This window comes from Meriones unguiculatus, chromosome 3, assembly GCF_030254825.1.
Source record: "Meriones unguiculatus strain TT.TT164.6M chromosome 3, Bangor_MerUng_6.1, whole genome shotgun sequence".
Lineage (NCBI taxonomy): Eukaryota > Metazoa > Chordata > Mammalia > Rodentia > Muridae > Meriones > Meriones unguiculatus.
Genome location: NC_083351.1, coordinates 171,229,874 through 171,245,480, shown reverse-complemented (window position 1 = coordinate 171,245,480; position 15,607 = coordinate 171,229,874). Strand labels below are relative to the sequence as shown.

General features: G+C 44.2%; 1 protein-coding gene across 3 annotated transcripts in view; it reads left to right on the top strand.

Annotated features, from left to right (window-relative positions):
* Positions 1-2,499, top strand: part of Rasgef1b (RasGEF domain family member 1B) — a 497,192-nt gene extending 494,693 nt beyond the window's left edge. For all 3 annotated transcript variants that reach the window (XM_060380991.1, XM_060380990.1, XM_021661366.2), the window contains one exon: positions 1,101-2,499. In XM_060380991.1, coding sequence (XP_060236974.1) covers positions 1,101-1,125 — 25 coding nt within the window. In that variant the 3' untranslated portion in view covers positions 1,126-2,499. The remainder of the gene's footprint in view (positions 1-1,100) is intronic.
* The last annotated feature ends 13,108 nt before the right edge of the window (positions 2,500-15,607 follow it).

Below are 15,607 nucleotides of genomic sequence, written 5' to 3'. Positions count from 1 at the left end.
TCTTGTGCACACAGTGGGAGTTATTCTTTGGTGTAAAAGACTAGTTTCTGTGTGAAAAATTGCCTTCTGAGGAAGCTTAAGGACCAGCCAGACTCCTGCTCATGTCTAAGCCTCACCTTTTCCATAACCATAATCACGGCGGTACTCCACTGCCTCCTCCCTTAGAAGAAACTGCTCCCGAACGCAATTTCCTCAGACACTCTGAGCACCCTTGTCACCTGCCACACGTTGTTTAGTAGTGTGTGTGTGTGTGTGTGTGTGTCTGTGTGCGTGTGTGTCTGTGTCCGTGTGTTCCTGCAGAGCTGCTGTGTGGTCCACCTGAGGGTGAGCACAGAGGCACGTCCCCATGGCTGTCCCTGCCCTAGACATGTTTACCCCATTGTACCTCAGACCCAGTTCTAACCTACTAAGGGAGCTGTGCTGGCAAGTGTTACGTCACCTTGACACAGCTAGAATAATTTGGGAAGAGGAAACCTCTACTGAGAAAATGCCCCATGTGATTGGCCTGTGGGCAAGCCGGTCATGAATTTTCTTTGTTGGTGATTGACGTGGGAAGGACCAACCCAATGTGGGTAGGGCCAGCCCTGCACTGGTGGTCCTGGGTGCTATAAGAAAGTAGAGTGAATAAACCATGAGGAGCAAGCCTCATAAGTAGTGCTCTTTCATGACCTCTGACCTCCAAGTTCCTGCCCTGACTTCCTTTGGTGCAGTGATATGGAAGTGTAAACCAAATAAACCTTTTCCTCCCCAACTTGCTTATGGTAATTGTATTTTCCCCTGCAATTAAAGCCCTAACTAAGACATAAACCTGTGTGTCATACCTGTGTCCCACACATGTAAGTTTGTTGTCCTTAATGGTTTAATATGAAACCGTTCAGGATAGAGATGTACCATAGGCAGTGTTTTGGCTGTCTCCGTTAATGACTGTTTAAGTGTCTAGTTTACCTGAAGGACCGCTTCAGTCCTTGGTTTCTGCTCCATGATTTTAACTATGTAAAAGTACGTTTAAAACAGGAGAGATGAGGATTTAAGCAGGGCATCCCGAGCCAATACAACTGGTCCTCTGCCTTCCGCTTTACATGGTTTTCCTTATTCCGCAGGTCCAGCCTTCTGGGCAGAGTTTAACATAAGGAGGCTGCTGCTGCTCCTGCTCTTGCATCTGCATCTCCATCAAACAGACCCTGGAGGGGCTGGCCTTTGTTTAATGGCATCCAGTACTAGGAACCACCGTGCAGACCCTGCAAGCAAGCCCAAAGGCAGATCAAATGGGAAACTCATTTCCCACAGCTGACAGATTGACTCGGATATTTTTTTTTTTCTTCTGAGACTGAACTCTTCACTGAAGACACTTGAGAAAGAATCCTCTGAAAGTCCCGGGTCTGCATATGATTCATCTCCTGGAATTTCCATGTGAATCACAGCTCTGCACCTGGATGGAGTTTTCTTTTGTGTGTGTGTGTGTGTGTGTGGTTTTGGATTTTGTTTTTGTTTTTTCTTTTGCTTGAACTTTTGCTGCTAATGGAACTTACCAGCTGAGTGCTGGCTCTGTGGAAGCCTGCGTGTGTTTCTTTATTAATTTAAATGAAAAAGGGAGAGGATGGAGGGGACCCCCTCCCCCAGTTTGGATTGGACCTCAGCGTGAACAGTGTTCCAGAGAGGGCGAAGACTGTGGACCTGTGGACGTCTGCTGCAGACATCCCCTTAGCACGTGCAGTATTGTAAACGCCTCTCCCTCCTCTTCCTCCAAGGTTTTGAGTTGGCTGCTGGCTAGCAAACTCCTTCTTACCCATATAAGTTATTTAATATTATAATGAAGCTCAACACTGTGGTAGGAAAATAGCCACTAGGAAAAGAAGAAGAAGAAGAAGAAAAAAAAAAGCAGAGTTTGTCGCTGTTGGACTGCCCATCCCGCTGGAAGAGCTGTGTTTCCTTCACCCTTCTGAGCTGTTTACAATTGACCACTGTGTCCTGTAGATGTATTTTTCAGTAGTTCTCGTTTTTGTTGTTGTTGTTACTTGCTTTTCCATGACTTGCTGTTCATGTAAATGCTCTGACTTCAAGGGTCCTGGAAACGAATCCATGACGTGCCCGAGATTGTTTTTAACTAATTTCTCATTATTTCCTGGAATCTGTTGACCACTAAACATGTAAACAAGGAGTAAATTGGAAAAGTTACCTCCTCTCCCCCCTGGCAGTGCACAAAACAAGTGAAAACCCGCTTGCGGTTAACTCTCTGATTAATCTAATTGTGAGCTAAGTCACCTTGTTAACATCTAAATAGGTCTGTAGTTGCTCTGCAGGCAAGCCTTTCTGTATACTCTAGGAGAAACTTTAGAGTAGTGACCCCAGCTAATGAAAGCCTGCCCTGCCAAAGTCCAAACCCAGAAGTCTTTGTTAACCCTTCTGTTGCCGTACTGAGAATCAGCATGTCTTTGTCCAACAGGCCTGAATTGTCTCCAAGTTGTCCCTTCACAATGTCAATACATTTTACACTCTGCAGCCTGGAGTTGTGGCGTCTTTCTTTGCTTTTTGGATGGAATTGTGGGTAGCTGGGCTTACAGCCATAGTCATTGGACTGGTTCAAAACGTGCATATCCCTGAGTGAGTGACCTTAGGACCATGGGCATAGATGCACATTCAGTCACTCATAATTTTCAGACAAGTTGTAAGGTGTGTAACCTCAGATCCTGCCATCCTCATTCCCATCCTTAGATACAGAACAGGAAATGGCTGTAATTTGTCAGAGGCCACTGAGCTAAAGAGAGGCACAGGGTTAAACAAGGCCTTTGATACAGAGAGCAAGCTTTAAACTACTATGGCTTCTCAAGCTTCTGTATGGTTGCAGACAGCTTGGGGAATCTTGTTTCCCTATAGATTTCCAATCTGCAAGACTGGAATGGGGCCTGTGTGATGCTGAAGTCCTTGATTTAGTTTATACTCCAGGCTCTTTTCTTTTTTTAAGATTTATTTTATTTTTGTTCAGCACTCTGCCTGCATATGTGCCTGCAGGCCAGAAGAGGGCACCAGATCCCACTATAGAAGGTTGGGAGTGACCATGTGGTTGTGAGAATTGAACTCAGGACCTTTGGAAGAACAGTCAGCTCTTAACCTCTGTGCCATCTCTCCAGCCCCAACTCCGGACTGTCTGGTCTCATTTGTAACTAGAGATTTACATTGGCGGAAGTGACTGAGTAATGGCATTGGGGAAGCCATCACTGTTGAAAGAGATCTTACATTTCCTGGGAGAAGGGAACAGGGCACACCAATGAAGGACCAGAGGGAACTCATTAGGTACAGGACGCAGAAACGGAAGAGAAACGGAGGTCCTGCCGTAAAGGGAGACTTTTTCAGGAAAGGCATGGTAAGGTAAACCTTTAGATTTCATCAATAATTCCTGGGGGACCTCTGGGGCCTGGGGGTGGTCTCAGGTGTCCTGGAATGATTAAGACAGGAGAAATGCTATGTGGAAGATAATGGAGAGGGCCAGGTTCACAGACTGGGGATTAGCTGGGCAGCTGATGGAGGCTCTCCTCTTGACCTTCACTCTTTGCCATCCTGTTTAGCCCCGAGAGGGTCTGTCTCTCATCGGCCAGCATGATCCTTAAGATTTTAAAACATCGTACAGAAAAATTTTAAAATGTGATTAATACAGCGCTACAATACTGTCTCCCCCCCACCCTTTATTTACCGTCTTCCCCGTCCTCCATAATTGTAACTGATAGTAACAATGTTCACCTGTCAGGGGTTGGTATTTTATGGGCTGCTGGCCAAATTGAGCCAGCTACTTGTTCTCTGTGGCCCACAGGCAACAGGTTGAAAACCTCAAAAGTGGAATTATATTTTATGCCATATGGAAATTATGTGCACTTCTAATTTTAGCGTCCGTAAATAGAGATTTAAGGGAACATGGCCACAGTAGCCATTTATGTGTTTCTCCTGTGCTCGTCTTGTGCTGCAGCCATCGCGTTATTGTCCTGGCAGAGACCATATAGCCCCAAAGCCACCTACATACTTACACTTGGCCTTTTATGGAAAGTTTACCAGAGCTAATTCATTCTTTTTGTTGATTGATTTTTTTTGTTTTGTTTTGCTTTGCTTTGTCTTGTTTTTATTTTCTGCATTAGACCAATAGTTTTCAGGCATCAGATACCTAAATATGCCCACTGTTTGTTTGTTTGTTTATTCTGAGGTAGTCCTAAGACTAGAAATGTGATTCCATGGTGGTTTAAACAGGTTTTCTGTTACCATGGTTACCAGGCTCATACGTAGCCTCTTGTTTTACTATCTAGCTGACCTAGAGGTTTAAACCATGTGTGAGCTTTTATGGAAACTACTGAGTATTTCTCCCTTTGGTGCCTCCTGTGTATGTGCCCTTGATAGCACTTTAGCAGAGACATTTCCAGTTGCTGTGGTTGGCTGGAAGCCTGGGTAAAGGCAAGTGCAAACAGCATTAGGCAGTGACAGTAGTTGGGTTGCGGCAGGCCTGCCACACATTCCAAACCTACGGGGCTTTGAGCCGAGGCCTGGGCCTGTTTTCCATATCTAAAGAAGATACCGCAATTAACTACACGCTGCTCTGTGTTTGAAGGCTTCACGCTTTCAGCTTCCCGTCTACCTAGCTGGGGCCTCTGCCATTTCCTGTCTTCTGCCAGTCTCTCTGGGCACAGGCCTGCTGGCACTGCTGCCCCGCTGCCTCCTGTGTGTAGATGCTCCTGTAACTCCATCTTTAGGAGCTGAGCTGCTCGGCTGCATCCTGAGCTCCGGATTCTGAGTGGCCGTCGGCATCCAGGAATGCTTTGTGTTTACCCTGTGGTTCTCAATACGAGGCAGTGCCTCCCTGTATTCCAAACCAGTCTCTAAGGGCAGGAGAACACCAGAATGGGAATAAGGCCGGTTCAGGCCAGTTTTCTTCTGTTGCTAAGGGTTCAAAGGAATGCATGAATGTGGTTCCTGGACAAGAATCTAGCCAGTGACCTGGAAACTACTAACTAACATAAAACTCAAAGATAGGACAGTGGTGAGTCCCTTGGCTTTTTTTTTTTTTTTTTTTTTTTTTTTATCCTTGGGAAGTTTGAAAGGCAAAGCTTTGGCCCGACTTGGGCTTCTTGGGATGAGTGAAAAGGTGGGCCCTTCCTGCGTAATTCAGGCTAAAAGGGTTTTGGAGGGTAAGGGGGTGGGGTGGGGAGGTTAGATGATTGAAAATTGCCTCAGTTCTCTGCTTCATGTAGTCAAGGTCACTTGACTGCACTCAGTGCTGGTGGGGATGTTGCTGATGAAGGTTTATGTCTCCAAGCTTTATGGTTTAGGATCTGCAGACTGGCTCTATGTAAAATGGAACAGCGCCCAGTTCTGTATGTAAGAGTCAAGGCCTTTTAGAAGATTGTTTACTACCTCCCTTGCTCTCTCCCTCCCTCCCTCCTGCCTTCCTTCCACTTAATTCAATGAAGAAATTCCATGGTAGCTAATTTCCTCTGCAGCGCTAGTTCCCGTCCATAGGCTTAATTTCTGCACTCTGTGAGCCTCTGCCTTCTTTCTAGTCAAGTGTGCATATCCAAGTCTGGGCAGTAGGAGGCAGCTGTCTTGGACTAGTGTCAACTCAGCACTTCTAGAGAAAAGTGTGGAGACCCTAATTTAGGGAACTGAAGGAGACATATGCTTATAAAACAAAGGGTAAACTTACTTGCCCCTCCATGGAGCATTAAACACGCCTTGTACCTAGGTCGAGTCTGCTTTCTTTCCCTTTCCACCTACGCTGCTTGGGGAAATGAAAGTTAGTGTGAACTCATTTTTCTCCTGATGAATCACTGTGGGAAAGTGAGTTTAGCAGAATGTGTTGTCAATTTAGTTGAGACAAAGTGGTCAGAGGACAGGCATTGTGTTTTGTTTTTCTTTTTCTTTTTCTCAAGTGATTATGAGTCCTGAGTGCAGATGAGTGGTAATGTGGAGATTAGTGTGTGCTTGGAGAACATACACTTGAGCAAGACAGTTCTTGGTCTGGTTAGCATCCAAGGGTCACAGGTGTCATTAACAGATCTGGGGTTGGGAAACTGAATAGATCAAAGTAATGTATAACTATCATGGGTGGCACTGTTCTTACAGAGACCAGCAAAGAAAATCCAAGCCCGTGTTTGTTATGTTTCTAAATGGATAAATACCCTCTGTAGTTGTTAGTACATGACAGTAAGTCCACCCTTCACAATAATATAAAAACCCAGTGAAGTGGCCAACATAGTTTGAGGACATGGGATAAATTTGAAACATATTTTAAGAAAACACTGGTCTAAGGAGTGAGAACTAATTGCTGAACCTCACTCCAGTCAGTTTTCTGGGACTTTGGAGAAGTTTTTCCCCTCTGACCCTCAGGCAGGATCTTCTTTGTGAGTAATGGGTCTGAACAAATTGAAGCGGATGGACTGTTGGGGGTCTGCAGGTCTTTAGGATTAGAATCCACTCTCTTGGTTTGCTGGGTTCAAAGGCGAATTAGCAAGTAAATGCAGTGTCCTGTTTGCATACTGCCACCTTCACTTCTGCCGGAATCCTCTGTGCTTTGTTTAATGGTGTTTGCTGAAGGAAAGAGTGAGAGGCTAAAGCTACTAGCAGCTGAGGAAGGTAGGTCGAAAGCGCAGTTCACCTCTCCAGTTGCAGGCCACGAAACAAGATAGAAGTCTTCAAAAAAAAAGAGTGGCTGTTACCTGACCCACAAATTGAATAGGCTCATGCAAGATCTGTTGTGTGGTCTCAAAGGTGCTAGAATGAGAAAGCATAAGCACTACACAAAGACTCTGCTGTATAAGCCACATTTTCGTTATAGCAGCTGTTGGAACTTTGCTTGCTAATGTAGATTTGTAGATAAAAATCACAAAGTGCCTCTTCACACCTCATCCTTCACAAAAAAGTCACACTTGGCTTTTTTGAAGTGATGATCCCAGTCCCATTCTGCATTCCTCAGCATCCTTTGGGGGACAGTATGGCCTCCTTTGAAGGCTGTTCAGAAGGGGATGGGCTGTTGACTATGACACCTGTGATAGGGAATCAGAAAAGGAACAAACACATCATCCCTGGATGCTGAGGAGCTTTCCTTGTGGATAAGTACTCAATGAATTGATTTATTCAGCAACAGAGAATAGATCAAAGGTGGAAAGAGACAAACACAATCCCCTAGACGGGAGAGTGATGGAGAGGGGTATGTAAATAGAAAGGCACATAGCTTTGGGTGGGTGAGAGAGCTTGACAGGAGGTATATCTGAGCATCTGAGATACTCAAACTCATTTAAAACCTAATGAGAAAACAATGAAGCCGAGAAACCGGTTCTCTTGGGAACCTGAAAACGATTTGCTCTTAAATTAGGTGTTAGGTAAGTGACTAGAATTAGATGACTTTAAGGCTTATTTTCAGTTATAGTAACTTATTGAACTGACCCCACAAATACTGTGAAATACTAGGAAACAGGAATCAGCAGCTGCTCTCTACCTATCAAAAAAACGAATAAGGCCATTGTGAAGAGCACAGAAGAGCTGGAAACAGAATAACCCAAGGCATTCTTAGGTTCCCCCCGCCTTTTCTATGAGAGTGCTTTTCAGAACAACACCCTTTTCAGGAGCTCAGGTCTTGGAAACTGCTACCCAAGCCAGTGACTTTCAGGTTCTTGACTCATAAATTCATAAGGGTGAAATGTACAGACCACAGAAGGTGAGTTTTAGAGAAATGTTTTTCTATAGATTATAGAGCTGTGATGTTTGCGTTAGGCATGGTCTTGAGCCACATGGTGGACAAGCAGACATTCGATGGGAAGGGGAGCTTCAGAGAAAGAGGAAGGAAGCCCCCCAAAAAACAAGAAAAAGTAGACTTTGGCTCTGTTCAGTAGCTGAAAGAGACAGAAAAGAACACAAAGGGGGAAAGTTAAGCTTCTGACTCAGAACTCAGAAAGCTGGCCGGCCACAACAGCACAGTAGGGAGCCTACTGGGACAGGGCTAGTGGGAAGGAAAACTCCATTATCTCTCTAGAGGGCTGATTTTTGGTCTTTTTAGCATGGTTTAAGGTAAATTGACTAGTCCCTTGGCTAGATGACAGCCAGCTCAAGAGGTTTAACTCTTAAGGGAGGAGGTGATGCATGTCTCCATCTAAAGATTTTGGCTGGGAGGCTGTGGGTTTCCCTTATTCTTTAATGCTACTTCAACACCCTCCATAGTGCCAAACCATAAAATGCCCTTTCCTCCGGGTATGTCCAGCACGAGTTTGACAAGCCCGATGTGGCTGGAGGTAGCTACGGAAGTGGTCTGACAGAAAATTGTAACATTACTTTAACCCTTATGAGATAGGAGAGTTGTGCAGATTCACTTGTGGAGTGTGTGTGTGTGTGTGTGTGTGTGTGTGTGTGTGTGTACTTATAAAGGCCAGAGAACAACTTTGGTTATTATTCCTTAGGCACCTGTTTTGTTTGTTTACTTTGGTTTGGTTTTTGAGACGCAGTTTCTCTGTGTAGGCCTGGCTGTCCCGGAACTCGCTCTGTAGACCAGGCTGGCCTCAGTTTCACAGAGATGCACCTGCCTCTGTCTCCCTCGTGCACCACCACCACCTGGCTACCGTGCCCATTTTTTAAACATGGGCTCTAGGGATCAAATGCAGGGCCTTGTGACATCTGACTAGGTTCTGCAAACCAATCTTGCTGGGATGGCTTGCTATAGAGTGGAATAAATGTGGTATTTTAGTTCTGCCCTTATGTTTTTGTTTTGTTTTGTTTTGTTTTTTGATTTTTGTTTTTTAAAGATGTATTTATTCATTATGCATATAATGTTTCTCTCTGCATATACACCTGCAGGCCAGAAGAGGGCACCCGATCTCATTATAGATGGTCATGAGCCACCATGTGGTTGCTGGGAATTGAACTCAGGACCTCTGGAAGAGCGGCCAGTGCTCCTAACCTCTGAGACAGCTCTTCAGCCCCCTGCCCTTAAGTTTTATAATGAAGAGTGCAAGTCTGTTACCAAAATATTCCTCTTTACAGAATACCTGTATTTAGATACCTGTATTTAGAGTATTCAGTACATGCAATAAACAGTTCTTTGATTTCATTGAACATTTCAAATACACATTACAAATTTATTTTGGCAATTTAAAAAACAATAGGTATTTATATCACTCTATAAGCAAATAAATTCAGATGGCTTTACAACAGTTAGGAGAGGTTTAGCTTGCTGGGTTTTGGTCCCCACAGGATGGAGACTTGATATGTTAACGTCTGCCTAGATGTGGGTGTGATGAGGTGACAGGCTTCTGGCTCTACCCTTAGTCTTGATCTCATTTTTTCTCTTTTCAGTCAGGAAAATGATTGTATAGGTTGCAAAACTGATTTATCTGTATTGGGAAAGTTTCCTGTAGTGGAGAATTTTTTTTTTTTTTTTTTTTTTTTTTTTTTTTTTTTTGTGGGAATGTGTTTTTGTTTTAACCCCAGGTGTGGCATAGGTGGCTGCTGAAGATTGTCCACAGCAGCTGACTATACTGTGATGCTGTGATGGGCAAGACAGTCAGGAGGGTAGCCTGGGCACCCTGAGTTCCTGGGGGTACCCTAAGCAGAGTCCCATTCTAATTCATTTTAGACATGCAGCCAAGAGTGAGGAAGATTTTTGTGGAACAAGCCACTGAAACACAGAGGTTGCCTGTTATCATAATATAGTTTGTTCTGAGTGACATTCCTCTCAGGACTGGGCCTCTTGTGAACTCTTCATCTTAAGGAATAATCTCCTGAGTCACTCTGCCAGATCACAAAGTAATCCTCGATTCATCTGTCATTCCCCTGTCCTGAAGACTGTAAATCTATCTAAAAGCTGACCACTGACCACTGCTCACTATGTCCGAGTGTTTCACTAGGTCAAGACACCATCACCTCCTGTTAGATCCCTACTTGGTTGGATTTCTTAGGGCCAGCTAACCACATAACAGTACGGGTGGCCATTCAGAGCAGAGTGCATTCACATTGCTCATGTCATTGCTCAGATTCTGATGATGGTTTATGCTCCTCTAGATGAAGCACAAGGGTGCACAAGATCTATGCTTGCTGCCTCTCTATCCTCATCTCCCTGCTTTCCGTTCCCCCTCATGCTCTCTCACATTGCCGACGCCATCACTCACATCTGCTGTCTTAGTCTATGGACACACTACTGAGCTCTTTCTGTTTCCTAGGCTTGAAGCATTCTTCCCAGCTCATCGTGCCTTGTTTGCCTTTTGACATCAGCTCTCTGCTCAAAGGTCTCTTCCATGAAGCCTCTGATCCCCTCATCATCATCTAGTTTCTTCTTAGCGCTCATGTTACTTTGGAGTAATAAGTCAAAATATGACTGTTACATGGTAAATTCGCTACTAAATTCCTCTTTCCGTCTTTGTGTTATGTCTATGTCAATGCAGTATGCATCTGCCTATATACATCTCTACAGATTTCAATACAGATTGTGCATTGAAAGACAATAATATTTATTGTGTTTTTTTTTTTCTTTCTGAGTCTGCCTTATAATGATTTCTTATTGGGGGTTTGTTTAGGGCTGTGTATACAAACGCCAAATTCTGAACCCCAAGATCTGTTTGCTGCCCAGACAAGTGCATTCTCACTTACACTGGCCTTTGTTGTGTAAACTTTAATGCCCAATATTCTCCGATTGGTTAAGCTAAAGAAAAGCTGAAGCCTGTAGCTAGGCAGAATGGAGGCAGAGAGAGCTTTAGTTCTTGGGCCGGGTTGAGATACGGTGGTCTCAGGAGGGACAGCAAGGTGGGAGAGGTGGAGAGATAGGAGAAGGGAGAGGATGGAAATAGAGGACTTTCCCGGATGGAGCAGCCCAGACAGGACAACTTATTGGCAAGTAGCTGGGAAATAGAAAAGTAACTTAGCGGGTTGCTATTGCCTAGCTCTAGGACTTCTAAACTAAACCGATGTCTCTCTGGGTCAATTATTTTGGGAGCTAGCTGGGTTAAAGAAAAACTGTCACCTTATTAATTTCTTGATACAATTTCTAGTTCTATTCACTGAAAATTTTATTTTTCATCGTGGAATAAAATTTCTTTATGTACAACACTTTGTCCTTTGATTTGTTGATGGACATCTAGACTGGTTCTGTATCTCTTAAATTATGGATTAATTTAATTTACTTCAGCTTTCCTATGAAACAGAAACCATAATCATTCTTACTTAAGAAGTAAAGAAACTATGGCCTAACTATATTAACATTTGCTTAAGGGGGCAAAACTGATAAATGGCAAAACTCAGATTTATCTGGCTCTGACTCCTGAAATCATAATCTTGCTTGCTATATAATTTTTTTTCCATTAGGAACATTTCAAATGTACACTACAAATTTATTTTGGCAATTAAAAAATAGATATTTATATCACTCTATAATAAGCAAATAAATTCAGATGGCTTTATAGCAGTTAGGAGAGATTTAGCTTGCTGGGTGCTGGTCCCCACAGGATGGAGACTTGATGTGTTAGCGTCCACCTAGATGTGGGTGTGATGAGGTGATAGGCTTCTGGCTCTGCCCTTAGTCTTGATCTCATTTTTTCTCTTTTCAGCCAGGAAAATGATTGGATAGGTTGCAAAACTGATTTATCTGTATTGGGAAAGTTTCCTGTAGTGGAGAATTTTTTTAAAACACAGAAATGTTATGGGAATATGTTTTTGTTTTAACCCCAGGTGTGGCATGGGTGGCTGCTGAAGATTGTCTGTCCACAGCAGCTGACTATGATCTGCCTTGTGCTCTGGCAGGGGGCATGATTTTGCCAGTTGAGGATAGTTTACCTTTGGAACTCTGGGGACCCTTGAGAAGCCATAAAAATGTTAGAGCCCTGAGCTCTGCAGTGGCTGTTGCTCCTCCTGTTGCTGCTGTCACTGCTGGTGCTGCTGCTGGATTGCTGTTGTTGGTTGCTGCTGGCCAGCAGAAAGCAGTCTAAGGAGATTGATGATCCCCTCCCTCTCTATCCTTCTTTCTCTCCTCCTACCTACTGTTGGGGCTTATAGCCTGTAGGAGTGGTAGAGGCAGGTAGGAAAAGGAATCCAGCAGAGTAGCCAAAACTTCTGGCTACAAGTGGTGCTCAGGCATGTGGCTACACAGAATGGCAAATCTGATTTCTAGTGCTGTAAAGGCAGGAGATGAAGAGATCAATATTCTGTTTCAAGATGTCTGCTAAAGGTTTATTGTGGCTGCTGCTTCTGCTTGCTAACCTTTTTCCTCTGCTTTGCATCCAAAGGGGATTTCTGGTCTTTTCTTTCTTCTTCTTTTTCTTTCTTTTTTTTTTTTCTTCCTATATTGTCTCAAAAAAAAAAAAAAAGAAAAAAAAGAAAAAGAAAATAAAAGGTAAAATACTGGGTAAAAATGAAGGAATCTGAGAAATAAAAAAAGAAAAGGATGAAATGGGAATAGCGAAAAGGGTCACAATATTGTCTCATTTTTTTAAAGGGTCCCAGAGTTGGCTGTGCAACTGAAAGATTCCTGGGTAGAGATGGAAGCTCTTAGAAATCGAGCAGCATGGGAAAGGGCTCAGACATGGGGTGACTGAGAAAGAGAACAGAAACTTCCCCCAGGAGGAAGGAGGGAAGCAAACCAGGCCAGAAGGCAGATCTAGCCCCACCCAGTGCCACATACTTTTAGTTTCAAGTCCCCTCAGCCCCAGAGCAGGGCAGGAAGCCAGGTGTATGACCTGGAGGAAGAGGTTGTACAGGGTGACGGGGTTAAAGAAAAACAGCCCATTTTGAAAGAAAGGGTTAATCTTGAGCCAACTGCACCACCAGAGGAGGGGTGGCCTAGATTAAAAAAATCCCAAGTAGTTATACTGGTTTTCCCAGTAACTATGCACCACATGCCTGCTAATGGTACAGATCATGATTATGATGAGATAGTGGGGTGTCTTATAGAAATGATAGATCTGAGGCATTTTAAAGAGGCCATGACTTCCTATGGAGTGCATTCACCTTATGAAAAACAAATATTAAGTAGCTGGACTACCCAAAATAGAATTATTCCCCAAGATTGGGAGGGTCTGTTAACGCCTGTGCTAGAAGCTGGTCAGCAGTTACAATGTTTAGCTTGGTGGAGGAAGGAAGCCTCAAATACTGAACAGTGAAATAGAGCAAGGGGAATGAATATGGCCAAAGATCAGTTGCTTGGATAAGGGAAGTACTCTCATTTACAAGAACAGATTTGATTTGATAATGCTGTTATAGAACAATTTGCTTTGTGGCTTTAAGAGCTTGGGACAAAGTTGAGAAGCCCAGGAAAAGATCCACCTCATTTACTAAGATTCTACAAGATGGAACACTTCTAGCATGCCAGGTGTGGAATTCCTCTGGAGACTAAATGTATAGGGTATGAGCCATTGGCATCAAGCATGAAGAAGGGGCTTGCAGGATGGGTACATGACATGGAGGACCGACCATACATGATGTCATCTAGCAGGAACATTAACAGCATCCTTCATTAAGGGATGTGAGAGAATGTCTTCCATCAAAACAACTGATGGAGCAAAGGTACAGAGTACATACCTTAAAGGGATAGATGATGGACAGAACAAAGGCAGGTAAAAGGCCGAGGGCTAACTGGTGAAAGATAAAAATCCCCTAGCAAGCTAGCTCAAGGGAGGCAGCAGTCTCACGGAAATCTCATCAGGGAGAAGACAGCAGTGTGATGCTCTCACAAGACCGGTTCTGGAATTCAATGCAGAATCTTCATGATCTTGGCATTTCGTAGGCAGTACCTTATGGATTGCTACTGGTAGATCTCTGGTAGATCTTTACTTTTCCTTGTTTAAATTTCAAGGTCAAGAATCCGGTCTCTCTCTCTCTCGTCTTTCTATGTAGCCCTGGCTGACCTGGAACTCACCATACAGACAATGGTGGCCCTGAGTTCTCAAGGATTCTGCATTCCAAATGCATTTCTTAACTTGAGGGAAAGTCTGAGGCAGGTCCCCAGTCCTGGTGTGCATCACCGTGTGTGAAGAGTAATACGAATTGAGACATGATGAAGATGAAGGAGAGGGATGGCCATGGTCCAGGTGCCAACTGGCCAGGGTAAACTTCCGGCAATGCGATAAAGAAGATCCTTGTATTATTTTCCATGACCATGTGAGCAGTAAACGATGTGAGGCAGGTAAAGTGGGCACAGCAACAGGAGCTTTATCGAGCTTTCGGGGTCATGGTGGAGAGGACTGCCTTGGAATCTGTACTCCGGGTACTTCAGTTACTCCACCTCAGGCCTGGCCTCCTGCCCTCTCAATCCTTAGTAGTTCAGTTTACTAACCAGTGGATCAGTGTTTGGGGGTGAATTCAGCTGTGCTGCTCTTGCATGATCAACTGCGGTTGCCTGGGTGGTGATGTTCAAGCCTGCAACAGGGATGATTCTTTGTCCCTCCATGTAATATCATGTCTGACTCACTGAGCTGAGCTTCTTCGCAGACTTCTCCAGCTGTCAAAGATCAAGAAGGGTACACATGATTTTAAGCACCCTCCACTGTGTGTATGTGTGTGTGTGTATGTGACATTTTAACCCATCTTCTTGGCTAAACAAGTCACATACTTAAGCCCAAGTCAGGATGGGCCTCATCTCTCATAAAGAAGAGATGTAAACTTACCATTGTGTCTTAGTCTATGTTCTACTGCTGTGATGTCACCATGACCATGGCAACTCTTATGAAAAAAAAAAAACATTTAAGTGGGGTCAAGCTACAGTTTCAGAGGTTTAGTCCCTTATTGCCTTGGTGGGAAGCATGGTCCCATGCCAGTAGAAATGGTGCTGCAGAAGGAGCTAAGAGTTCTACATCTGGATCCTCAGGCAGCAGGGAAAGACAGAGAGAGACAGAGACAGAGACAGAGACAGAGACAGAGACAGAGACAGAGACAGAGGCTAGCCTGGCTTGACCGTATGAAATCCCAAAGGTGTTGCTCAGTTACACATGTCCTCCAACAAGGCTATGCCTCCTAATCCCTGTCAAGTAGCACCACCCTCTAATGACCAAGCATTCAAATATATGAGCCTACAGGGGTATTTCTTATTCGAATCTCCACACAAAAGTATATTTATATAACGGAGAGATTTTGTTGCTGTTTTTCAATTTGTCAAAAGCCTTACGTATCAAAGAAAGGAGCATGGCTTCTGCCTCATAGTAAGGGCATCATTGCGGACTTGTTAGCCATGGAGCTATAGAGTGGGGTTTAGCAGAAAGCTGTTACTGAGGTTGGGTACAGGGGAGGAAGTTCAGCTGTGCAAAACTGCAGGTGAGGAGACAAGCAATGGACCTGCAGCGAGAGAATGGCTGTCAGGATGGGGACAAACTGGCCCCGAGAACTTGAATACTCAGAATGACACATATGGCGGATATTACTGGCATGGTGGGTGGGTGGATGGGGGGCTGGACTTTTAGATTAAAGCCCAGCAGGTTGGGACTGTCCTAAACGCTCCTATTTCAGACTGTGCTGGTCTGATTTTCTTCAGAACCACTTCATTACCATTCCCTCTCGCCTCCTGATTCATCAAGAACGGTGGCCAGCAGACACAAATCAGCTCAGCTTCCATCTTCCTGCACCTCCTTCCTGTCTTCTTTTCCAACTGGCTCATGTCTGTGCCCGG